Source organism: Anomaloglossus baeobatrachus, chromosome 2 (assembly GCF_048569485.1).
Source record: "Anomaloglossus baeobatrachus isolate aAnoBae1 chromosome 2, aAnoBae1.hap1, whole genome shotgun sequence".
NCBI lineage: Eukaryota > Metazoa > Chordata > Amphibia > Anura > Aromobatidae > Anomaloglossus > Anomaloglossus baeobatrachus.
The window spans coordinates 542198338-542226199 of NC_134354.1; the positions used below are offsets into that span (position 1 = coordinate 542198338).

General features: G+C 46.7%; 1 protein-coding gene across 1 annotated transcript in view; it reads left to right on the forward strand.

The window, feature by feature from the left end:
- TUBGCP3 (tubulin gamma complex component 3) overlaps window positions 1-27862 on the forward strand; it is a 212985-nt gene that overhangs the window by 181549 nt on the left and 3574 nt on the right. Inside the window, exon 21 of the mRNA XM_075336660.1 lies at window positions 20177-20293. Coding sequence (XP_075192775.1) covers window positions 20177-20293 — 117 coding nt within the window. The remainder of the gene's footprint in view (window positions 1-20176; window positions 20294-27862) is intronic.

The window sequence follows — 27862 nt, forward strand, 5'->3', positions numbered from 1 at the left end:
CAGCCCTCTCAGGATCCTGCAGGACGGAGCACTCATCCCTCAGGGACCTGGCCCTGCGTCTCACAAGCTAAGTATTTGAGACGTTATTGGGGGGTCCCTTGTACTTTTATTGTGGGGAGAGTGTGTTATTTAACTTTGCTGTGATTTCCGGCCGGTTCTCTGGTTTTCACCTGAGAACCGCGCCGAGGGTGCCTGCTCGCCGGCGCATTGAAAAATTTAGGCCCCGGCTTCGCCTGCGGCCTACTTTCGTTTTCACTGCCCCTGCATGTCAGTCATGCAGAGGGACAGTGCGGTTCTGCCCACCGGCCGTTAGGCATAGGGGAGGACACTCCTCTCTGAGAAGATGTTTCCCTCCCCTGTATATCTCCTTGGCCCTCCGGATCCCGCTCTTTGACTAGGCCCCGCCCCCTATACTCGCTCCGGCGCCATTTTCTCAGCGTTCTGCAGACTGGTCGGCGCTGGCTGCAGCATCTCTGCTAATCTGTCTGGGGGTCCGAGCTGTGGGATCCGGAGGGCACACAAACTGGCTGGTACCCAAACCTCCGGTTGTGGACCTTTCTTATACACTCTCTGGGGGTCATTCTGGCTCAGAGCCCCCACCTCACCAGCATGTCTCACACTAGGAGCAAGACTGCAAGGCTGTACTCCATATGCACTGCATGTAAGCTCGTACTGCCTGAACCGAGCACATATCCACATTGTGATGCCTGCTCTAACATGATGGTGCCTCAGCCTGGAGTCTCCCCAGTGGTCCCTCAGGCTGATCCCCCGGCTTGGGTAGAATCCTTCTCTAAGTCTATCTCCCAGTCTTTTGCCGACTCCATGGGAGAGTTGTCCCGGACTCTGCTGAGCATGCATCAGCCCCCTTCTCAGGGTGCCTCTGCTGCTACGGCTCGCTCTGCAGAGCTCACAGAGGATTCTTCACCTGCTCCCAGACCCCGTCCTCCTAAAAGGAGACGCAGGGTCCCCTCGCCTTCCTCGTCCCGCGGCTCTGATTCCAGAGCTGACTCGCAGGACGAGGACGATGCCTTTACAGGGGGCTCGGACGCTACCTCCATGTGCCCCATTGATCTGACCGAGGGTGAAGCAGATGTTAGTGATTTGATTGTGTCCATTAATTCTGTACTGGACCTCAATCCGCCAGTATCAGAGGAGCAACCCTCTCTGGCAGAAAAGCACCAGTTTACCTTGCCTAAGAGAACAAGGAGTGTGTTCTTTTAACCACTCCAGTTTTCAGGCCACTGTGGCCAAGCCCAGGGCCTGTCCTGACAAACGCTTCCCAAAGCGTGCTTCTGATGACCGTTTTCCTTTTCCACCTGAGGTGGTCAAGTAGTGGGCTCACTCTCCAAAGGTAGACCCTCCGGTGTCTAGAATCTCAGCCCGGACAGTTGTATCAGTGGCCGACGGCACCTCACTTAAGGATCCCACTGACCGCCAGGTTGACCTTTTGGCCAAATCTGTATATGAGGCGGCAGGGGCCTCGTTCTCCCCATCTTTTGCAGCAGTGTGGGCTCTCAAGGCCATCTCTGCTTCTCTGGAGGAGATGCATTCCCTCACCAGGGACTCCATGCCTGAAATGGTTGCCTTAACTTCTCAGGCTTCGGCCTTTTCATCCTACGCCATGTTTGCCATGCTGGAGGCTTCTCACCGCACTGCGGTGGCTTCGGCTAATTCCCTCGCTATCCGCAGGATCTTGTGGCTTCGGGAGTGGAAGGCAGACGCTTCTTCAAAGAAGTACCTTGCTGGGCTCCCATTTGCTGGGTCCAGGCTGTTCGGTGAACAATTGGACGAGATTATTAAGGAGGCTACTGGCGGGAAGAGTACTTCCTTGCCACAGACTAAAGCCAGGAAACCTGTCCAGAGCAGGAACCAGTCAAGGTTTCGTTCCTTTCGTTCTTCCAACTGGTCGTCCTCTAAGCCCTTGGCCTCGTCCACTAACTCAGCCAAGGACCAGAAGCCCAACTGGCGCACGAAGCCACGTCCCCAGAAGACCGCTGGAGCTGCTGCCACCAAGGCAGCCTCCTCTTGACTATCTGGCCGCGCCAGAAACGTCCTTGGTCGGTGGCAGGCTCTCCCACTTTGGCGACGTGTGGTTTCAACACGTCTCCGATCAGTGGGTGCGGGATATCCTCTCCCACGGCTACAGGATAGAATTCTCTTCCAGCCCGCCAAACAGATTTTTTCTGTCAACTCCCCCCTGCTCCAAGGCCGCCGCCTTCTCACAGGCCGTGGCATCCTTGCAGGCCAACGGAGTAATTGTACCGGTTCCCGCCCGGGAACGGTTCAGAGGTTTCTACTCAAATCTCTTCCTAGTCCCCAAAAAGGACGGTTCCTTCTGGCCCATCCTGGATCTCAAGCTTCTCAACAAGCAGGTTCAGGTGCGGCATTTTCGCATGGAGTCTCTGCGATCAGTCATTGCCACAATGACCCAAGGAGACTTCCTGGCATCCATCGACATCAGAGATGCCTATCTGCATGTGCCAATCGCAGTGTCACACCAGCGTTGGCTACGTTTTGCAATCGGAGAGGAATATTTCCAGTTCGTGGCTCTCCCCTTCGGGTTAGCCACGGCCCCTCGAGTGTTCACCAAGGTCATGGCAGCAGTGGTTGCGGTTCTGCACCTCCAGGGGTTGGCAGTGATTCCTTACCTGGACGACCTTCTAGTCAAGGCTTCATCCAGTGCAGACTGTCAGCGGAGTGTCTCGCTCACTCTTGCCACTCTAGCCCAATTCGGGTGGATTGTCAATCTGCCCAAATCCACTCTGACTCCGACCCAGAGTCTCACGTACCTGGGGATGCAGTTCGAGACTCTGCCGGCACTTGTGAAGTTGTCCTTAGTCAAACAGCAGTCTCTCCATCTGGCGGTGCGCTCTCTGCTGAGACCCGGCCGTCATTCCATCAGGCACCTAATGCAGGTGCTGGGTCAGATGGTGACGTCAATGGAAGCGGTTCCCTTTACCCAGTTCCATCTGCGTCCTCTGCAGCTGGACATTCTCCGCTGTTGGGACAAGCGGACCTCTTCCTTGCACAGGTTGGTGGCTCTGTCGCCACAGACCAGGGGCTCCCTTCAGTGGTGGCTTCGGCCTCTCTCTCTGTCTCAGGGACGCTCTTTCCTGGCCCCGTCCTGGGTGATTCTCACCACGGATGCCAGTCTTTCCGGCTGGGGAGCAGTATATCTCCACCACCGAGCACAGGGCACTTGGACTCCGTCCGAATCAGCCCTCTCGATCAATGTGCTGGAAATCAGGGCTGTGCTCCTAGCTCTCGTAGGCTTTCACCACCTGTTGGCGGGCAAGCACATTCGAGTCCAGTCAGACAACGCGACAGCGGTTGCCTACATCAATCACCAGGGCGGGACACGCAGCCGCCTGGCAATGTTGGAGGTTCAACGCATCCTTCAGTGGACGGAGGACTCCAAGTCCACCATATCCGCAGTCCACATCCCAGGCGTGGAAAACTGGGAGGCAGATTATCTCAGCCGTCAAGCCGTGGACAGCGGCGAGTGGGCTCTGCATCCGGCAGTGTTTCGGTCAATCTGCCGCAAGTGGGGCACTCCGGAAGTGAATCTAATGGCATCCCGGCACAACAACAAGGTTCCGGTTTACGTGGCTCGCTCCCACGATCCTCAGGCCTTTGCAGCGGACGCACTGGTTCAAGATTGGTCCCAGTTTCGTCTGTCTTACGTGTTTCCCCCTCTAGCTCTCTTGCCCAGAGTCCTGCGCAAGATCAGAATGGGGGGGCCGTCGGGTCATCCTCATTGCTCCAGACTGGCCCAGGCGAGCTTGGTACCCAGACCTGCTCCATCTGTCCGTAGAGGTGCCGTGGCATCTTCCGGACCGTCCAGACCTTCTCTCACAAGGTCCGTTTTTCCGCCAGAATTCTGCGGCTCTCAGATTGACGGCGTGGCTTTTGAGTCCTGGATCTTGACGACTTCTGGTATCCCTCCTGATGTCATCTCCACTATGACTCGGGCTCGGAAGTCTTCCTCGGCCAAGATTTATCACAGGACCTGGAGAATTTTCCTGTCCTGGTGTCGCTCTTCCGGCCATGCTCCTTGGCCTTTTTCCCTGCCGACCCTTCTGTCCTTCCTGCAGTCTGGTCTGCAGCTAGGACTATCCCTCAATTCCCTCAAGGGACAGGTGTCGGCTCTGTCAGTGTTGTTCCAGCGGCGTATCGCCCGACTGGCTAAGGTGCGCACCTTCATGCAGGGCGCATCTCACATCATTCCGCCTTACCGGCGGCCTCTGGATCCCTGGGACCTTAATCTGGTCCTCACGGGCTTGCAGAAACCCCCTTTTGAGCCACTTAGGGAGGTTTCTTTGTCTCGTCTTTCACAGAAAGTGGTTTTTCTAGTGGCCATAACTTCCCTCAGGAGAGTCTCTGATTTGGCTGTGCTCTCTTCGGAGTCACCTTTTTTGGTTTTTCATCAAGACAAGGTGGTTCTCCGTCCGACTCCGGACTTTCTTCCTTAGGTGGTATCTCCTTTCCACCTTAACCAGGATATTTCCCTGCCTTCCTTTTGTCCGGCTCCTGTTCATCGCTTTGAAAAAGCGTTGCATACTCTGGATCTGAAGAAAAAACAAAAAGCCATCACTAAATGTGCACTTCAGCACTAACATTCCAAGCTGTACTTATTATAAAAATTTTGAGATTTTTGGCAAAAAATTGCAATTTCTTGAGCTGCCTCGCCACGTCACGGCAAATCTCATTTGAGGCAGTCCTACACTAAAATATTTTTATAAAATGTGCCATACGGCCTCACATATGAATAGTAGAACTGCTCTTAGCAGCACTCACCTGGTCTATTTCAATCCCGTACCCATGACTGAATCATGGCTGTGGGCGGGACAGGTCCAAGCAAATGCTGCATAAAGTAAATAGCCTGTGGACAAGGCCTGATGACTTAATGTGAACAGTCACCAACCGCCAAAATCTAGACAGATGGAATACATCCCAAATTGGGGTGCATAGCAAGGTGGAGGTCAACCACCGACCAATTCAATGAAGAAAAAACAAAAAGCCATCACTAAATGTGCACTTCAGCACTAACATTCCAAGCTGTACTTATTATAAAAATTTTGAGATTTTTGGCAAAAAATTGCAAATGTGCACTTCAGTACGGGATTGAAATAGACCAGGTGAGTGCTGCTAAGAGCAGTTCTACTATTCATATGTGAGGCCATATGGCACATTTTATAAAAATATTTTAGTGTAGGACTGCCTCAAATGAGATTTGCCGTGACGTGGCGAGGCAGCTCAAGAAATTGCAATTTTTTGCCAAAAATCTCAAAATTTTTATAAGTACAGTTTGGAATGTTTAGTGCTGAAGTGCACATTTGGTGCTGGCTTTTTGTTTTTTCTTCATTGAATTGGTCGGTGGTTGACCTCCACCTTGCTATGCACCCCAATTTGGGATGTATTCCATCTGTCTAGATTTTGGCGGTTGGTGACTGTTCACATTAAGGGTATGTGCGCACGTTGCTTTTTACCTGCTTTTTACCTGCTTTTTTGCTGCTTTTTCTTCTGCGCTGTTTAATGCCAAAATGGATGTGTTCTTCTATTCAAGCAAAGTCTATAGGAATTTGGGTTTCTTGTTCACACTATGTTGTTCAAAATGCTGCCTTTTTGAGGCAGAACTTTGGTCAAAAACTCAGCTTTTCAAAGAAGCAACATGTCAATTGTTTTTGCCATTTGGGTTTTGCACTGCAAAGCTGAGTTTTTGACCAAAGTTCTGCCTCAAAAAGGCAGCATTTTGAACAACATAGTGTGAACAAGAAACCCAAATTCCCATAGACTTTGCTTGAATAGAAGAACACATCCATTTTGGCATTAAACAGCGCAGAAGAAAAAGCAGCAAAAAAGCAGGTAAAAAGCAGGTAAAAAGCAACGTGCGCACATACCCTAAGTCATCAGGCCTTGTCCACAGGCTTTTTACTTCATGCAGCATTTGCTTGGACCTGTCCCGCCCACAGCCATGACTCAGTCATGGGTACGGGATTGAAATAGACCAGGTGAGTGCTGCTAAGAGCAGTTCTACTATTCATATGTGAGGCCGTATGGCACATTTTATAAAAATATTTTAGTGTAGGACTGCCTCAAATGAGATTTGCCGTGACGTGGCGAGGCAGCTCAAGAAATTGCAATTTTTTGCCAAAAATCTCAAAATTTTTATAATAAGTACAGCTTGGAATGTTAGTGCTGAAGTGCACATTTGGTGCTGGCTTTTTGTTTTTTCTTCATACTCTGGATCTGGTGCGGGCGCTCCGGATCTATGTGTCTCGCACCTCTGCTCTTAGGCGGTGCACCTCTATTTTTGTGCTGACCTCTGGTCGGCGTAAGGGCCTCTCGGCTTCTAAGCCGACCCTAGCTCGTTGGATTAGGTCGGCCATTTCCGATGCCTACCAGTGTACTCAAGTGCCTCCCCCGCCGGGGATCAAGGCACACTCGACCAGAGCTGTCGGTGCCTCTTGGGCTTTCAGGCACCAGGCTACGGCTCAGCAGGTCTGTCAGGCTGCCACTTGGTCCAGTCTGCATACCTTTTCGAAGCACTACCAAGTGCATGCTCATGCTTCGGCAGATGCGAGCTTGGGCAGACGCATCATTCAGGCGGCTGTCGCCCATTTGTGAAGTTAGGTTTCGGCTACTTCTCAGTTTTCTGTTTATTCCCACCCATGGACTGCTTTGAGACGTCCCATGGTCTGGGTCTCCCACAAGGAACGATGAAGAAAAAGAGAATTTTGTTTACTTACCGTAAATTCTTTTTCTTATAGTTCCGACATGGGAGACCCAGCACCCTCCCTGTTGCCTGTTGGCAGTTTTCTTGTTCCGTGTGTTTTCACCGGCTGTTGTTGTAGACAGAGGTTCCGGTTGTTCCGGGTTTTGCTTTATCTCTACTTGTGGGTGGATGTCCTCCTTCAGCTTTTGCACTAAACTGGCTATATTTGGTTATCCAGGGGGTGTATATGCTAGGAGGGAGGAGCTACACTTTTTAGTGTAGTACTTTGTGTGTCCTCACGGAGGCAGAAGCTATACACCCATGGGCTGGGTCTCCCATGTCGGAACTATAAGAAAAAGAATTTACGGTAAGTTAACAAAATTCTCTTTTTTGGTATCGCCGCATTCAGAAACGCCCGATCTATCAAAATCTAAAATCAATTAATCTGATCAGTAAATGGCGTAGCGGCAAAAAAATTCCAAACACCAAAATTGTGTTTTGGTCACCGCAAGTTTTGCGCAAAATGCAATAACAGGCGATCAAAACGTAGCATGTGCGCACAAATGGTACCATTAGAAGCGTCCGCCCGAGACGCAGAAAATAAGCCATCACTGAGCCATAGATCTCTTTTATTAGACAAACTTGTGATTTTTTTTTAACCCCTTAGATACAAGTAAACCTACACATGTTTGGGGTCTACAAACTCGAACCGACCTCAGGCATCACAATGACACATCAGTTTTACCATATAGTGAACACTGTGAATAAAATATCCCAAAAACTATTGTGCGATCACACTTTTTTTTTGCAGTTTTTCCACACTTGGAATTTTTATGCTGTTTTCCAGTACACCATATGGTAAAACTTATGGTTTCATTTAAAAGTACAACTCGTCCCACAAAAAACAAGCCCTCCTAAGGCAAGATTGACGGAAAAATAAAAAAGTTACGGCTCTCGGAAGAAGGGGAGCAAAAAACAAAAACGGAAAAGGCTCTGGGGCTGAAGGGGTTAAAGGGGTTCTCCAAGAAATTTAGTTCAATGAGTAATATGATCCAGATGGGTGATGTCATAGGCTGCGAAAGTTTGCTGCTCAGCTCAATTATGTCCGAAAGCCCCAGCTATCTAAACAGGTGAATAAATTCAAAAACCAAAAAAGATATAGGGGCAATCCAGAACTAGGGAGAAAAACGTGAAAAAAAAAAGTATCCATTGTTTTATCTTTTGTTTCACAAATAGTGTATAGCACTGGTATTTAAAATTTAACCTTTATTAATTTATTATTAAAATGTTTTATAAAAAACCCAGACAAGTGATACCACAAGGTAGTTAGACACAACGTACAAGTTGGATGTCTACAAAGAGAGCTTACAGGAGTTATTCAAAATTCCTTCACAATCCTCCTAGTTCAATCAAATCCATCCAAATAGAATTAAAGTGACATTGTGCAAAACCGTTGACCTCCCATGATTGCATTCTTGCCCTATGAGTAATACTCTTTTTGAAAGTGGCTATGTGCAAAATGGTAATTAACCGCAGGTCACAAAAAACACTAAAGTATGATCAGGGAGGAAAAGTAAACGGTTTAGGTGAAAATAGTGCTCAAAAAGTGCAAATAGTGCAATCAATGGTGGCAGTGGGATCTATGCTCACCGTCTATCCCACTGTTCACCAATGATATAAGTGTTACTTCACAGAATGCGGGGGGGGGGTGACTCTCTACGCACCACACAATACCCCTAAGGTAACACCAGAGACTCAACGTCCTCCTTCCCGACGCGTTTTCTCAAAAGCGATTCATCAGGGGATAGGGAGGCTGTGCTGACAGAGGCATGTTGAGCTGAAAATGGAAGACCATTGTTGTTGGTTTTCCACTTTCAGCTCAACATGCCTCTGTCAGCACAGCATCCCTATCCCCTGATGAATCGCTTTTGAGGAAATGCGTCGGAAGGAGGACGTTGAGTCTCTGGTGTTACCTTAGGGGTATTGTGTGGTGCGTAGAGTCACCCCCCCCCGCATTCTGTGAAGTAACACTTATATCATTGGTGAACAGTGGGATAGACGGTGAGCATAGATCCCACTGCCACCATTGATTGCACTATTTGCACTTTTTGAGCACTATTTTCACCTAAACTGTTTACTTTTCCTCCCTGATCATACTTCAGTGTTTTTTGTGACCTGCGGTTAATTACCATTTTGCACATAGCCACTTTCAGAAAGAGTATTACTCATAGGGCAAGAACGCAATCATGGGAGGTCAACGGTTTTGCACAATGTCACTTTAATTCTATTTGGATGGATTTGATTGAACTAGGAGGATTGTGAAGGAATTTTTAATAACTCCTGTAAGTTCTCTTTGTAGACATCCAACTGTCTAACTACCTTGTTGTATCACTTGTCTGGGTTTTTTATAAAACATTTTAATAATAAATTAATAAAGGTTAAATTTTAAATACCAGTGCTATACACATTTCATCAAATTGTTATTAAGACCTCTATATCAAAAATAAATAGTACACATAGAATCTTATCTCAGTAACGTTAATGTCTGTATTCACTGAACTATATACACAACAAAGGACAATGGTACATATTTAATTAGAAATATATGCTTTTATATATATGTAAATATATGGTCAATAACTGCCTGATGGACAAGTCAGAAAAACCACAAAGAATCTACAAATAAAGTCGACCAAATTGTCAATGACTCGTTATAAGAAATATTCTTTATTAAAGATCAAGGTGGGTGGTGTTGAGAATAGAAAACGAGGAAAGGGGACTCACACCCAAGTATAAAAACCAAATGATGTGGGCAAAAAATTAAAAAGAAAAGTGTGGAGGGGAGACACAATATACAATTGTTTGCAATTATACCTTAATTAGACAAACATATAGCAGGTAGATATAAACGTGCATGCAAGAGGATTAGTATAAATTATCGAATATATCAGAAAATATCCTTAATCTAATACAGTATATCAAGCTGAATGTGTGTGTATGTGTGTATGTATGTATGTATGTATGTATGTGTGTATGTCCGGGATTGGCATCTGCACCTTCGCAGCTACAGCCACAAAATGTTGCACACTCACACGTCTGGACCCTGAGCGCGTCATAGGCTATGATGTGAGGCGAAATTTTAACCCAGCGCGTTCCAATTTACCAATCAATTTTGCCCCTATCTACATAATGGGGAAAAAGTGAAGCAAAAAGTGTATCCGCACCGTCGCATTTACAATCACAAAATTTTGCAAAGACACCTCATGTGACCCAGGGAACGTCGTAGACTATGTTTTGACAGGAAAATGTAACCCCGCGCTTTACCGTTACTCTCCAAAAAACATGCCTCCATTAAAGTAAATGGAGCCTGGAACTACGGGTTATTAGTAGGAGCTGTGATTGGTTGCTATAGGAACAAAAGACATTCATAGTATAAGAAGCTTATATGTGAGGTAATAAGATGTCGGTGGGGAGACGGATAGAGAGAGACAGACGGATACAGTTAGGTCCAGAAATATTTGGACAGTGACACAATTTTCGCGAGTTGGGCTCTGCATGCCACCACATTGGATTTGAAATGAAACCTCTACAACAGAATTCAAGTGCAGATTGTAACGTTTAATTTGAAGGTTTGAACAAAAATGATAGAAATTGTAGGAATTGTACACATTTCTTTACAAACACTCCACATTTTAGGAGGTCAAAAGTAATTGGACAAATAAACCAAACCCAAACAAAATATTTTTAATTTCAATATTTTGTTGTGAATCCTTTGGAGGCAATCACTGCCTTAAGTCTGGAACCCATGGACATCACCAAACGCTGGGTTTCCTCCTTCTTAATGCTTTGCCAGGCCTTTACAGCCGCAGCCTTCAGGTCTTGCTTGTTTGTGGGTCTTTCTGTCTTAAGTCTGGATTTGAGCAACTGAAATGCATGCTCAATTGGGTTAAGATCTGGTGATTGACTTGGCCATTGCAGAAGGTTCCACTTTTTTGCACTCATGAACTCCTGGGTAGCTTTGGCTGTATGCTTGGAGTCATTGTCCATCTGTACTATGAAGCGCCGTCCGATCAACTTTGCGGCATTTGGCTGAATCTGGGCTGAAAGTATATCCCTGTACACTTCAGAATTCATCCGGCTACTCTTGTCTGCTGTTATGTCATCAATAAACACAAGTGACCCAGTGCCATTGAAAGCCATGCATGACCATGCCATCACGTTGCCTCCACCATGTTTTACAGAGGATGTGGTGTGCCTTGGATCATGTGCCGTTCCCTTTCTTCTCCAAACTTTGTTCTTCCCATCATTCTGGTACAGGTTGATTTTTGTCTCATCTGTCCATAGAATACTTTTCCAGAACTGAGCTGGCTTCATGAGGTGTTTTTCTGCAAATTTAACTTTGGCCTGTCTATTTTTGGAATTGATGAATGGTTTGCATCTAGATGTGAACCCTTTGTATTTACTTTCATGGAGTCTTCTCTTTACTGTTGACTTAGAGACAGATACACCTACTTCACTGAGAGTGTTCTGGACTTCAGTTGATGTTGTGAACGGGTTCTTCTTCACCAAAGAAAGTATGCGGCGATCATCCACCACTGTTGTCATCCGTGGACGCCCAGGCCTTTTTGAGTTCCCAAGCTTACCAGTCAATTCCTTTTTTCTCAGAATGTACCCGACTGTTGATTTTGCTACTCCAAGCATGTCTGCTATCTCTCTGATGGATTTTTTCTTTTTTTTCAGTCTCAGGATGTTCTGCTTCACCTCAATTGAGAGTTCCTTAGACCGCATGTTGTCTGGTCACAGCAACAGCTTCCAAATGCAAAACCACACACCTGTAATCAACCCCAGACCTTTTAACTACTTCATTGATTACAGGTTAACGAGGGAGACGCCTTCAGAGTTAATTACAGCCCTTAGAGTCCCTTGTCCAATTACTTTTGGTCCCTTGAAAAAGAGTAGGCTTTGCATTACAGAGCTATGATTCCTAAACCCTTTCTCCGATTTGGATGTGAAACTCTCATATTGCAGCTGGGAGTGTGCACTTTCAGCCCATATTATATATATAATTGTATTTCTGAACATGTTTTTGTAAACAGCTAAAATAACAAAACTTGTGTCACTGTCCAAATATTTCTGGCCCTGACTGTAGAGAGACAGACGGGGAAAGAGACAGACGGAGCACATTACTTGGCCAATTTAGTTCAATCTGTGTGGAATATCTGTGGTGTTGAAATATATGTTGTGAAATGCTCCTATTAGCTTAGTTTTTGCCTTTTAATAATCACATTTCTATCTATTTGTTTTTTGTGTGCAAAATACATTTTTGTTAATACATTCTATTTTGTTAACAACAGTTATTAACCCGGGCAAAGCCGGGTAGTATAGCTAGTGCATAATAAATATAAACTCTATGATCAAATGAAACTGCTTGCATGTAATAGCCATAGTGGTCACTGAAAGGCTGCAGCATACCTACATGTGACATGAGGGCTCCCCAGAGCTGATCGGAGTACTGGTTCAAGTAAATGTATTCTCAGCTCTTGGATAAGAAAAATTGATGAGTGAGTTTACCCTCAGTGTGAAGTCTGAGGTGGGTGAATAGTAACTATTCGTGTTGGGATAATGCTTACCGAATACCGAGTACTATTTCAGTCTTTATCATGACAAGAAAAATGCTCCATTTTCCCATTGACTTGCATTAGGTTCATTATTCGTAACAAATACCAGAATAGTACTTTGGGATTCGTTACAAATAATCTGAACACGAATAGTTACTATTTGCCCATCGCTAGTTTGTATCTATTAAAAAGAAGCATTTATTTGTGTCTGTTAAAATAAATGAGTTTTAAGGGGTTTTCCATTTTTAGAAAAGTAGACACCAATCATTGCCTGTTAAGTGAAACAACAAAATCAAAAGTACTCATCCTCTCCAGGTTCAGAGCTGCCTCCCCAGCATTAGTGTTGTGGCTACAGTGGTGATGTCACGCTGACCGCTCACATAGCTGCAGCAGCCAAGAGAAGACAAGCCGATTATTAACCCCTAAAACACCCAGGTCCAAAATATAATCCACACTACAATGTCCCACGACAATTCCAGCTCTGCTACATCTGAAGGTACAGCGAGCAGCCATAGAATGTGACCAGCTGCTGTGAGTTTCAGGCAGAGACAGAGCCTCAGTGATTAGCAGTTACATCACTAAAGATAGTTGTGGTCACAGCTGAAGGTTCCCGCAGCCTTCCATTTGCTCACCAAATACTCAATGTCTGAAAGTTGCCTAACACTGTGAAAGTAACTGAAGCCACACCATTACACCTATCATCCTAATATAATATATATACATACATACATATATACAGAGCCTTGCAAAAGTATTCGGCCCCCTTGAATTTTTAAACCTTGTCCCACATTTCAGTCTTCAATCATAAAGAGAAAAATTTTAGTGTTATGGTGAAGAATCAACAACAAGTGGGACACAATTGTGAAGGTGAACGAATTTTATTGCTTATTTTAAACTTTTTTTTTTTTTGAAAATAAATAACTGAAAATTGGGGTGTGTAATATTATTCGTCCCCTTTAAGGTAATACTTTGTAGCACCACCTTTTGCTGCGATTACAGCTGCGAGTCGCTTGGGGTATGTCTCTATCGGTTTTGCACATCGAGAGACTGAAATTCATGCCTATTGGCATGCTGACTGCAGGAATGTCCACCAGAGCTGTTGCCCATGAATTGAATGTTCATTTCTCTACCATACAAAGTCCGTAAATGGCGTGCACACAGATGGGGATGACTAAGTGCAAGTGAATAGGTCAAAAAGACTGGATCCAATTCACCGAAAACGCTGCTTACTCTCAAATTTTGAGCAACATTTTTTTTAAATGCAATTTTTATTTGTGAAATTCTGAACAAAAACGACTATCTGATATTTCGGCCTTGACAAGAAGGTCGCTAGAAGAAACAAAATTATTCACAGCAAGTTGGGCTGCAGTGTGTACATCGCCCAGGCCAAAAACTAATGCTCTACCAGGATACAGCTAAACCCCCACTAATGTGGAAGCATCACAGGTGCAGGAGAAGCAGATCACACACACCTCCATGGAATGGAGGAGAGGCAAATGCTGGATGATAAAAACTGCACACTAGTGGCTTGCATAGAGCGCTGTTCACATGCAGATGGCACAGTCACAAACCCGCAGCCTATTAGGTGACGCCCTTCTATTAGATCAGGCGGGCTGCCAAGCCGTACCCCACTGTGTATCATGCACGGACAGATACTCTACAGTGCAAGGCCCAACAGAAAGGGGCCTGGCTGTATCCTGTACAAACAAAAAAATATGAGGTTTTTGTTGGTATTTATGGCCATAAAACGTAAGCCTACACCCTCGTCACGGGACCTCATGTCTGTAGGTCCCTACACTAAATATAAAAATAGCAACAAAAAGAGGACAATGTCCTCCAAAAATTAAGTATTACTCACAGCAAGTTGGGCTGCAGTGTGTACATCGCCCAGGCCAAAAACTAATGCTTTCATTAGTTTTTGGCCTGGGCGATGTACACACTGCAGCCCAACTTGCTGTGAGTAATACTTAATTTTTGGAGGACATTGTCCTCTTTTTGTTGCTATTTTTATATTTAGTGTAGGGACCTACAGACATGAGGTCCCGTGACGAGGGTGTAGGCTTACGTTTTATGGCCATAAATACCAACAAAAACCTCATATTTTTTTGTTTGTACAGGATACAGCCAGGTCCCTTTCTGTTGGGCCTTGCATTGTAGAGTGTCTGTCCGTGCATGATACACAGTGGGGTACGGCTTGGCAGCCCGCCTGATCTAATAGAAGGGCGTCACCTAATAGGCTGCGGGTTTGTGACTGTGCCATCTGCATGTGAACAGCGCTCTATGCAAGCCACTAGTGTGCAGTTTTTATCATCCAGCATTTGCCTCTCCTCCATTCCATGGAGGTGTGTGTGATCTGCTTCTCCTGCACCTGTGATGCTTCCACATTAGTGGGGGTTTAGCTGTATCCTGGTAGAGCATTAGTTTTTGGCCTGGGCGATGTACACACTGCAGCCCAACTTGCTGTGAGTAATACTTAATTTTTGGAGGACATTGTCCTCTTTTTGTTGCTATTTTTATAAGAAACAAAATTATATACAATAAATATACAAAAAAAATTCCAATATAACAAGTCATAAAATAGATGTATCAGTTCATAAGGGAAAATGCAAATTGAGAAACGGCAAAATGCAGCTTTAAAAAGAACGTGTAAAAGAATAGATCTGGTATACTGGAAAACGAAGCAGACTATCACGTATAGTGCCTTGCGAAGTATTTTGGCCCCTTTGAATTTTTCAACCTTTTCCCACATTTCAGGCTTCAAACATAAAGATAAAAAATTAAAGTTTTATGGTGAAGAATCAACAAGTAGGACACAATTGTGAAGTTGAACGAAATGTATTGCTTATTTTAAACTTTTATAAATAAAATAAATAACTGCAAAGTGGGGGCGTGCAATATTATTCATCCCCTTTAAGTTAATACTTTGTAGCCCCACCTTTTGCTGCGATTACAGCTGCAAGTCGCTTGGGGTATGTCTCTATCAGTTTTGCACAGCGAGAGACTGAAATTCTTGCCCATTCTTCCTTTGCAAACAGCTCGAGCTGAGTGAGGTTAGATGGAGAGCGTGTGTGAACGATTGGATTCCGGTCTGGACTTTGACTTGGCCATTCTAACACCTGGATACGTTTATTTGTGAACCATTCCATTGTAGATTTTGCTTTATGTTTGGGATCATTGTCTTGTTGAAAGGCAAATCTCCGTCCCAGTCTCAGGTCTTTTGCAGACTCCAACAGGTTTTCTTCAAGAATGGTCCTGTATTTGGCTCCATCCATCTTCCCATCAATTTTAACCATCTTCTCTGTCCCTGCTGAAGAAAAGCAGGCCCAAACCATACTGCTGCCACCACCATGTTTGACAGTGGGGATGGAGTGTTCAGGGTGATAAACTCATATATTCATGCGGTTCATATGGTCGGGTACACTGAGTTACAGGATAAAATATGGTGTCATAAACAGTACAATTTGTGTTATATACACATTAAAGGAGTTGTCTGACATAAACTCAAAAACTTTTGGTAAGCTAATCTGTGCTGTATTGTCATATAAAACATCCCTACATTGTTATTTTTTGTTTTCTAACTTTTGTTCCTCTTGAATTCACCCTTTATTCTCTGCAGTTCTTTGTTTACATTCAGCTCTAGCAAACTGACCACTTCCTGTGCAAAACCTCAGTCAGAGCTGGCACCGCCTGGCCTCACTGTCCAGCCCCTCCCCGGTGTCCAGCCTCGCCCCCTGCCCGCCCCCTGCACACACATTCCCTGTCAGTATTTTTCCCCAGCACCTGACCTGTTATCACTACAGCATTGCAAATAACAGCCCCACATCGGGCTCTGCACCCCACACCACATCGGGCTCTGCACCGCACATGCACATCGGGCTCTGCACCGCACATCGGGCTCTGCACCGCACACGCACACACAAGGCTCTGCACCGCACACACACACACAGGGCTCTGCACCGCACACACACACAAATACATAGGGCTCTGCACTGCACACACACACACATATGGCTCTGCACCGCACACACACGGCGCTCTGTACCGACCCTCCCTACCCCCATAGGGAACACATGTAGGGAGTACATACTCACCCGTCCTCGGTCCCCGCCGCCCCTGTATGTTCACGCGCTGTCTGTGCTCTGGACATATCAGCACAGTAGTGACGTCACTGCTGTGCTGAAGAGAGCACAGACAGCGGGGCACTGAGGAGAAGCAGCGCTGCGCTCCCTCTAATCAGCGCTTTCAAATGTACCGGCATCTGTGATCTGTGATGACGGTACATTTGAATGTGCGATCCTGAGCAGGGGCCCGGTGCTGGCGGTGACACCGCGGCAGCCACCACCAGGCCCCTCCCCCAGGTCACGGACCCCACAGCAGTGCAGGGCGAGGTTGCGGGGAGAGTAAGGGGTGCAGGGAAGGGGGGCGGGGACTCATGCACTGTACCTGCCCAGCAGGGAGGCGAAATGCTGTTCCAGATTTGCATGTCAACATGGTCCTGCCCATGTTGACATGAAATGACCGGAAGCAGCAAAATCGCGGCAGGAGCGGTCACATGACCTCTGAGCCGGGGGAGAGGGGCTGACAGCAGGGCAGGTAAGTGCTCACTATCTACTTACCTGCCCCAATGTAGCCCAATAGGGTAATAAAAAAAAAAAGTCAAAAGAAGCCGGATAACCCCTTTAAGAGAATGACCATACCTGTATATACATAATTTAATTAGTAACATATCACTCTGGATAAAACAATTAGGATGCACGGAATGCGATTAAAGGAAAGAGGAATCGTGTAATCGATGTGTGTGTGTGTGTGTGTGTGTGTGTATGTATAATATCTATATATATTATATATATGTGTGTGTGTGTATATAGATATATATATATATACACACACATATATATAATGTGTGTGTTTATATATGTAGAAGTGTGTGCGGTGAGTATTTTGCTCGTGCAGCGAGGCTTTCGTAAACAGAGTTACAAATTTACAGAAAGCTTTGCTCGTTAGGCAAAATACTCACTAACTGGGGTACTCGTTAAGCGAGCTTCCACTGTATATATATATATTCATATATACATATACGCACAGAATGTGTGTGTGTGTGTGTATATATATATATATATATATATATATATATATATATATAATATAATGTGTGTATGTATATATGTGTGTATGTATATATATACTAGAAGGTGGCCCGATTCTACGCATCGGGTATTCTAGAATTTACGTATTGTGTAGTTAATGTATGATTTTTGTTATATATATATATATATATAGATGTTGTTGTGTGTAGTTACCAAGTGTTTGTGTAGGGCGCTGTACATGTTCTGGGTGTTGTCTGGGTGTGGCGGGGGTGAGAGCGGTGTTGTTTGTGTGTTGCGTTGTTTGTGGAGCGCTGTGTGTGTGTTGCGCGGTTTGTGTGGGGTGTGTGTGTGTGTGTTTTGGTGGGAGGTATGTTTTGTGCAATGTGTGTGTTGTGCGGCATGTGCGTATATTTGTGTGTGCCGCGCTGTTTGTGTGTTGGGTGTCTGTGTAGGGCGGTGTTTGTGGTTCCCAGTGTGTGTGTGGTGTGTTGTGCAGTGCGTGTGTGGCGGTGTGTGTGTGTGTTTTGGGGGGAGGTGTGCACTCCCCATCGTGCTCCATCCCCCATGCTGCGCACCCCCCATCGTGCTCCATCCCCCATGCTGCGCACCCCCCATCGTGCTCCATCCCCCATGCTGCGCACCCCCCATCGTGCTCCATCCCCCATGCTGCGCACCCCCCATCGTGCTCCATCCCCCATGCTGCGCACCCCCCATCGTGCTCCATCCCCCATGCTGCGCACCGCCCATCGTGCTCCATCCCCCATGCTGCGCACCCCCCATCGTGCTCCATCCCCCATGCTGCGCACCCCCCATCGTGCTCCATCCCCCATGCTGCGCACCCCCCATCGTGCTCCATCCCCCATGCTGCGCACCCCCCATCGTGCTCCATCCCCCATGCTGTGCACCCCCCATCGTGCTCCATCCCCCATGCTGCGCACCCCAATCGTGCTCCATCCCCATTCTGCGCACTCCCCATTGTGCTCCATCCCCCATGCTGCACACTCCCCATCGTGCTCCATCCCTCATGCTGTGCACTCCCCATCGTGCTACATCCTCCATGCTGCGCACCCCCCATCGTGCTACATCCCCCATGCTGCGCACCCCATCGTGCTCCATTCCCCATGCTGCGCACTCCCCATCGTGCTCCATCCCCCATGCTATACTAGTTCTCCTATTATACTCAGAGAGGAGTATAATAGGAGGACTATAATAGGAGGAGTAGTCCTGGGGGGAGAGGAGTATAATGCCGGCTCCCTGCACATGTGTACCGGGAGCCGGTGAACGCTGGTAACTATGATACACATCGGGTAACTAAGGGACCTTAGTTACCCGATGTGTATAATGGTTACCAGCGTTCACCGGCTCCGTCACGATCCCAGCAGCGCAAGGTTATGTCTGGCGATGCGTGCGGAGGGCCGGGGCGAGCGGCCAATCCGTGCGGGGGGGCGGGGCCAGGCCGAGGCGAGCAACCAATCCGTGGGGGGGCGGGGCCAGGCCGAGCCAGCGGCCAATCAGACGGTTGTCACCGTAAGGACACAATTTTGGAGCAAGACAGACAGACAGACAGAATAAGGCAATTATATATATATAGATATATAATATTATAATGTAGAATGTACCTGTTACAAGTAGTTCTGGGAAAAGGATAATTAGTGTGCAATATAAGGCATGCTGACGTTCCTATGGAGGATACAGATGGTAAAGATTGAAGTACAGGCCAGGTAATATAAGCCATACTTATGTTAGGAATTCTGTGAAAGAAATAGACATATAAGAATATATCCTGTAAGACACAATAAGAAGTTACTTTGTAAATGCTCAGCCTAGTTAAGCTAACTAATAAAGGTGTCTAGGTAAATATTCAATCTATCCATGTAATCCTCACTATAACAATCAATGCAGTAATATCTGTATGCTGGTGGTAGGAGCTATCCTGGCTTGTGTAGCCATTCTGGGGGAGGTGGTTTGAATATTTAAGAGAAAAAAGCCTTTTTGTGTACATAGTAAAAGTCTTAGATCTTACAGCTCAGCTCATGAAAAATGGCAGCAAAAACAAAAGTGTTGCATTATATTTTTAGTTAGTGTGATTAAAGACTACACATAGTTCTGTAGCACAACTTTAAGAAAGGTCTCCTAAAACACTCCTTTAGGCTATGTGCACACTGAACGTTTTTGAGCTCAAAACTGCATGACTTTGGTTCCCCAGCAAAGTCTATGACTTTTCATTTTTGCTGTCCGCACACAACTTTTTTTTTTTTTTTTTTGAGCTGCGTTTTTGAGGTAAGAAAAAAAAATGGACATGTCATTTCTTTCCTGCGTTTTACTGCGTTTTTCACCAATGCAATGCATTGGAAAAATGCAGCCAAAAACGCACTGAAACGTGGTAAAGACGCGTGTGTTTTTTACCGATGCGTTTTTTCCGCGGGTGCGTTTTTTTGCATTTTTGTTCGGCCAAAAACGCAGCGTCAAAAAAAACAATCAGTGCGCACATAGCCTTACGGCAACCTGGAAGATGATACATCATCTCACTCACTGAGCTGTATAATATAATGCGTAGGTCTATCGCTAAGGAACTTGACTGGTTCTTTGATAAAAAATGTGGTACCTGTGTATCACAATCACAGATTCTTTACTATTTACACCGCTGATGCACCTTGTTGCTCGACATTTGTCTATACATAAGAATATATAGTATATTTAGTTATGTATAGTCAATATCTACCCAACAGCTATTAATTGGTTTCCTACTTTTGTAGGGTCAGTGGGGAGTTACTGCTGAAGAAGAAGCTGAAGAAAACAAAAGGGTTTTGGAGTTTCAAGAAGCAATACCAAAAATGTGTTCACAATTGCGCATTCTTACTCATTTCTATCAGGTAAGAACACGAAAGCATTCATAAATGTACAGGCTTTAATCTACAGGCTAGAAAACAGAATGGCACTAATAACACAGCATTTACATCCTTTCTCTTCTAGCTATTGAACACTATGATTTGCTTTCAGGGATGCATGAATATTAGTTCCCTAACAGTCCTTTATTGTGGATGTAGTGAATTATCAAGGATCTTAAGGTTTCTTTTTGCAGTGACCCCTGCTCCCAAGTTCGAATGAGGTAACCGTCAAGCGTGTTGCCTCTCCAGAATCTTTGCAGCTTCTTTTGAATGCAATTAACAGAAAAACAAATTTATTTTTTTTTACTATTTTAGTTACATTTAATAAAAATTATGCCTATAAATTTTTGATCTTTTCATATTCCTATTTTTTGGAGTGGAAGTGACTGAAAAACATCAGTGTTTGTGTTATTTTCATTGTATATACACACGCGATATATTTCTTTGTTTTATACAGTGTATTGTAATTTTAACAATCTTTGTCAGTTGTGTAATGCCTTGTATGGAGCAGGTTCAGCTCATAAGTTGTTCCATTTTTGTGCACCCATTTGTGCCCGCACATTTAACCCCTTAACGACCTTTGACGTACTGAGTACGTCATGGTGACATGGTGCTAAACGACCCATGACGTCCTCAGTACGTCATGGCGAAATCGCGGTCCCGGAGCACCGGGGAGTGAAATTTGTTTACTTAAACGGTAGATTCGGGAAGGAGGGGACCTCTGCCTGACCTCAGGAGGGGTGGTGCCTCCTCCCCGAACCTACAGAGGCTGTGATTGGCTGACGAACGCCGCTCAGCCAATTACAGCCACTGTAATGTTCCAGCCATTGAAAATGGCTGGAACATTGAAATCCAGCCCTGATCAGTGCTGCTGTAGCACTGGCCATTGGCTGGAGCTGGGTGATCGATGCTTCACCCGCCCCCAGCTCTGATTGGAGAGACCGGTCTTGTGACCGCTCTCTCCAATCAATGTGGATCTGCGGCCTGTGACCGTCCCTGGAAGCCGAGGAGAGCGGTAAGTTGCTGTCCCCGCCGCCCGCCCCTGTCCCCGATCGCCCCGCCGCTGCTCCCGCTCCACCGCTGTCCCCGGCGCCACGCTCCTGATCCACCGCTGTCCCCGTAGCCATGCTCCCGCTCCACCGCTGTCCCCGCCGCTTTCTCCGATCGCCCCGGCGCCATGCTCCCGCTCCACCGCTGTCCCCGCCGCTGTCTCCGATCGCCCCGGCGCCATGCTCCCGCTCCACCGCTGTCCCCGCCGCTGTCTCCGATCGCCCCGGCGCCATGCTCCCGCTCCACCGCTGTCCCCGCCGCTGTCTCTGATCGCCCCGGCGCCATGCTCCCGCTCCACCGCTGTCCCCGCCGCTGTCTCCGATCGCCCCGGCGCCATGCTCCCGCTCCACCGCTGTCCCCGCCGCTGTCTCCGATCGCCCTGGCGCCATGCTCCCGCTCCACCGCTGTCCCCGCCGCTGTCTCCGATCGCCCCGGCGCCATGCTCCCGCTCCACCGCTGTCCCCGCCGCTGTCTCCGATCGCCCCGGCGCCATGCTCCCGCTCCACCGCTGTCCCCGCCGCTGTCTCCGATCGCCCCGGCGCCATGCTCCCGCTCCACCGCTGTCCCCGCCGCTGTCTCCGATCGCCCCGGCGCCATGCTCCCGCGCCACCGCTGTCCCCGCCGCTGTCTCCGATCGCCCCGGCGCCATGCTCCCGCTCCACCGCTGTCCCCGTTGCTGTCTCCGATCGCCCCGGCACCATGCTCCCGCTCCACCGCTGTCCCCGCCGCTGTCTCCGATCGCCCCGGCGCCATGCTCCCACTCCACCGCTGTCCCCGATCGCCCCGGCGCCATGCTCCCGCTCCACCGCTGTCCCCGTCGCGGTCTCCGATCGCCCCGGCGCCATGCTCCCGCTCCACCGCTGTCCCCGCCGCTGTCTCCGATCGCCCCGGCGTCATGCTCCTGCTCCACCGCTGTCCCCGTCGCTGTCTCCGATCGCCCCGCCGCTGCTCCCGCTCCACCGCTGTCCCCGCCGCCGCTCCCAATCCACCGCTGTCCCCGGCGCCATGCTCCCAATCCACCGCTGTCCCCGCCGCCGCTCCCGATCCACCGCTGTACTGCCGCCATGCTCGCCACTGTCCCCGCCGCCGTCGCACCCACCTTTTTCAGCCGCTGCTGCCCCCGAATCGGCCCCCACTGTTCCCGATCGGCGGCCGCCGCCGCCTCCTTCATCGGCTGCCCCTTCTCCATCGCCACACCTCCTATCCCTCCATGTGCTGCAAGCCACCCTCCCCCCACGTGGGGGGAGGGTGGCTTGCAGCACATGTGGGGGGAGGGTGGCTGGCTTGCAGCACATGTGGGCGGAGGGTGGCTGGCTTGCAGCACATGTGGGAGGAGGGTGGCTGGCTTGCAGCACATGTGGGGGAGGGTGGCTGGCTTGCAGCACATGTGGGGGGAGGGTGGCTGGCTTGCAGCACATGTGCTGCAAGCCACCCTCCCCCCACATGTGCTGCAAGCCACCCTCCCCCCACATGTGCTGCAAGCCACCCTCCCCCCACATGTGCTGCAAGCCACCCTCCCCCCACATGTGCTGCAAGCCACCCTCCCCCACATGTGCTGCAAGCCACCCTCCCCCCACATGTGCTGCAAGCCACCCTCCCCCTACATGTGCTGCAAGCCACCCTCCCACTACATGTGCTGCAAGCCACCCTCCCCCCGGGGCCCCCCCTCCTCCATGTGCCATCTCTCTCTCCCATCAGACTCTGCCCCCCTCCCCGATCTGCTGCCTGCTCACTCCCATTTTCCATCTACTGCCCCCTCTCACCCTCCTCGATCTGTTGCCTCCTTCATCTGCTGCCTCTTCTGTCTGCTGTGATCCTGCTGCCTAGATCCATCCTGTAAGGTAGGTATCCCCATCTCACCTCCCCCCCCCATCCTCTGCCGCTCCTCCATCCGCTGCGCCATTTCCCATCCATCCGCTGCGCCATTTCCCATCATCCATCCTCTGCGCCCTTTCCCATCCTCTGCCGCTCCTCCACCCGCTGCGCCCTTTCCCATCTTCCATCCGCTGCGCCCTTTCTCATCTGCCGCCCCGCCCTCTCGCATCGCATTATCCAGCGCAGTTGCTCGCTTCCAGACTGCAGTGGATGATGCGATGCGAGACTTGTGCATTGCTCTCACGTTTGGCACTGGTCTTAGTGGCAGGCACTCATTTTTTTTTTTTACTGATGTCTGTATTTTTTATTTCGCCAAACTAATTTTTTTTGTATGGGGGGGGGTCTAGTTTCCAAAATGGGATCACATGTGGGGGAGCTCCATTGTTTAGGCACCTCAGGGGGTCTCCAAATGAAACATGGCGTCTGCTAATAATTCCAATCAATTTTACTGTGAAATGGCGCTCCTTCTCTTCTGAGCCCCGCCGTACGCCCAAACAATTGATTTCCACCACATATGAGGTATCGTCGTACTCAGGAGAAATTGCACAATACATTTTATGGTGCATTTTTTCCTGATACCCTTGTGGAAAAAAAAGCTACCTGTTTGAAAAAACAATTTTGTGGTAAAAAAAAGAATAAAATATTTTCACGGCTGAACATTACAAACGTTTGTGAAGCCTCCAGGGGTTCAAAGTGCTAACTAAACAGCTAGATAAATTCCATGAGGGGTCTAGTTTCCAAAATGGGGTCAATTGTGGGGGAGCTCCATTGTTTAGGCACTTCAGGGGGGTCTCCAAACGCAACATGGCGTCCGCTAATAATTCCAACCAATTTTGCTGTGAAATGGCGCTCCTTGCCTTCCGAGTCCTGCCGTGCGCCCAAACATTTGATTTCCACCACATATGGGGTATCTGCGTACTCAGGAGAAAATGCACAATACATTTTATGGTGCGTTTTTTCCTGATACCCTTGTGATAAAAAAAGCTACCTGGTTGAAGCAACAGTTTTGTGGTAAAAAAATTTTTTTTTCTTTTCACGGCTCAACGTTATAAACTTCTGTGAAGCCCCCAGGGGTTCAAAGTGCACATCAAACATCTAGAAAAAATATTTGAGGGCTCTAGTTTCCAAAATGGGGTCACTTATGGGGGAGCTCCATTGTTTAGGCACCTCGGGGAGTCTTCAAACCCGACATGGCGTCCGCTAATGAGTGCAGCTAATTTTGCACTCAAAAATTCAAATGGCGCTCCTTGCCTTCCGAGTCCTGCTGTGTGCCCAAACATTTGATTACCACCACATATGGGGTATCTGCGTACTCAGGAGAAAATGCACAATACATTTTATGGTGCATTTTTTCCTGATACCCTTGTGATAAAAAAAAGCTACCTGGTTGAAGCAACAGTTTTGTGGTAAAAAATTTTTTTTTTCTTTTCACGGCTCAACGTTATAAACTTCTGTGAAGCCCCCAGGGGTTCAAAGTGCACATCAAACATCTAGAAAAAATATTTGAGGGCTCTAGTTTCCAAAATGGGGTCACTTATGGGGGAGCTCCATTGTTTAGGCACCTCGGGGAGTCTTCAAACCCGACATGGCGTCCGCTAATGAGTGCAGCTAATTTTGCACTCAAAAATTCAAATGGCGCTCCTTGCCTTCCGAGTCCTGCTGTGTGCCCAAACATTTGATTACCACCACATATGGGGTATCTGCGTACTCAGGAGAAAATGCACGATACATTTTATGATGCATTTTTCCTGATACCCTTGTGAAAATACTAATTTTTATGGCTAAAGTAACATTTTTGTGTTAAAAAAGTAAAATTTTCATTTTTTCGTCTACATTGCTTTGGTTGCTGTGAAGCTCCTAAAGGGTTAATAAACTTCTTGGATGTGGTTTTGAGCAGAGTGAGGGGTGCAGATTTTAGAATTGGGTCACTTTTGGGTATTTTCTGTCGCCTAGGTTTCTCAAATCACTCCAAATGTGATGTGGTACCTAAAAAATTTTTTTTTGTAAATTTTGTTGGAAAAATGAGAAATTGGTGATGAACTTTGAACCCTTCTAACTTCCTAACGGAAATTTTTTTTTTTTCTTCAAAAATTGCGCTGGTGTAAAGTAGACATGTGGGAAATGTTATTTAGTAACTTTTTTGTGTGACATATCTCTCAGATTTATGGGCATAAAATTTAAAATTTTGAAAATTGCAAAATTTTCAAAATTTTCGCCAAATTTCCGAAATTTTCACAAATAAACGCAAAACATATCGGCCTAAATTTACCACTGACATGAAGTACAATATGTCACGAAAAAACAATCTCAGAATCGCCAGGATCCGTTGAAGTGTTCCAGAGTTATAACCTGTCAAAGTGACACTGGTCAAAATTGCAAAAAATGGCCGGGTCTTTAAGGTGAAAACAGGCTGGGGGCTGAAGGGGTTAAAAATTGCATGAATCGCTGTATGTTCCTTTCTATGGTTAAAACTTGTCTTGTCCGTTATTATACCAAGAGATCCTTGCAGCTGGGTACAATATGTGGTTACTTTATCTACAATGACAAATATATGATTTATTTTGTATGGTTATTTATTTCAAGTGCAACATTCTTGTTTTCGTTTTTCAGATGTATGCAGCTGTGTTTGTCATTTAAAGAAGCAAGCGCTCTCATGAAGATTATTTTCATTAACTGTGTATATAGGTGTGTGTAGTCTGTGTGTGTAATATACTCCCCTAAAGCTGCTTTCCTTCAGGATCCATAGCAGTTCCGCTCCTTGCCTGAGTGACGTCACTGCTCTGCAGACTATCCCGTTCACTGTATGCCCTAGACAGACTTACATTGTAAAAGAGACTTCTGTGTCGGCTTGTTATGACACTCCATAGACTTGCATTATAAAAGCCACTTTCGAGTCACACAGAGCGCAGTGTGACCAGGAGAGTCTGCAGAGCGGTAATGTCACTGAGAAGTGGACGACAATGGTGCCGGATACCGGAGAGCGAGCGGTAGGCAAGTATATTAATACACTAATGCTATAATACATTCACAAATATACAGATTTAAGGGGAAAAAAAACTTCCTGGTAGAGCTTCTTTAATAGTCATCATATTTTTGTACCTTTTTATAGTTCTTTTTTATTATCCCAAGATAAAAGGGACCCTGTCAGGTGTAATATGCACCCAGAACCATGAGCAGTTCTGGGCGCATATGGCTAATTCCTGCCTAATCGTCCCTGTATACTCTAGCATAGATAAAGAGATCTTTAAAAAAAAGTATTTGTAAAGATCTTTTATCGTATGCTAATGTGTCCAGGGACTAGTCGCAAGGGCATTATTTCCTTTGGCTAGTCTGCCCCCTTAGCACATAAGCATGCCCCTGTGGGCATGCTAACATGCTAATGAATGCACAGCGTCAGAGATATGGCCAATCTCACCGTTCTCTGTTGCCAACTCCCCCGATGCTGGATTTCAGCTCAGCACACATGACCAGAAGTCCCAGACTTCCAGTAGTATGAAACCGGGTGTACGCGTCCCGGCTTCAAACTGGTGTATAGACTATGACCGGAAGTCTTGGGAATGTTCTGATTGTGCGCACCGAGTGGAAAACCAGCGGTGGCAGCAGAGGTGAAAGCGACCATGCCTCTGATGCTGCGCGTTCATTAGCATGTTAGTACTCTCCTGTGGGTGTGCTAACATGCTAAGGGGGCAGACTAGCCAAGGGAACCAACGCCCTGCAACTAATCCCTGGCCTCATATTATAGAGAATCTTTAGAAATGCTTTTTCTAAAGTTCCCATTATCTATACTACTAGATACAGGGACAGTTAGGCAGGAATCAGCAATATGCACCCAGAACTGCTTGTGGTTCTGGGTACATATTGCACCAGACAGGTTCACTTTAAATAAATACAATAGCCTTACATTTAGCCTAAAATATTCCAGATTCTGTCTAAAGTTGTGCCAGAATATTTGTGATCATGCCACATATTTTAGAATTTTAGACAATTTTTATAGCTCATTAGATAGTTTTGCTAAAATGTCTAGAAAATGTGTTTGTAAAATAGATCAAATTTACTAAAGGCATTCTCCACTTCTTCTTCTTTTTTTTTTTTTTTTTAAACCTAAAAAGTGGTGTAAAAATAAGCCAAATAGCAGATGGTGAAAACTCAGACTAGATAGTATAATTAGTGTACCATCATCCAGCACGAACCAATGTGATTAATTTGATGCATTTTTGTGACTGTTTATTGCAGGGCTGTTGAGTCGGTAAGTCAAACCTCTGACTCAGACTCCTCAATTTCACTGATTCCAACTCCACGACTTTTACTCCCTCATACGTGGCTCATGTTTGTGATAAATTTACGGTAGTAGAATGATAACATCAGGCTCTTAATCATTATTATGATGCAGTAATCAAGCTGTTTAGATAGAACATAAAATATATTTATTGCAATACAAGTTTTGAACACAAAATTTTAATAAATTTTAAATCTGTAATACACGATGCAGTAAGTGGGGGGAAAAACAGTTTTCAACAAATGTACGGAATAACATTTGTGCAGTCTATGAATTTGTTCAGAGAAATAGTATGGCCCCCATCAGGTCTTCCTTCATAGATTACCGCAAATCTGACATAATTATTTTAAGGC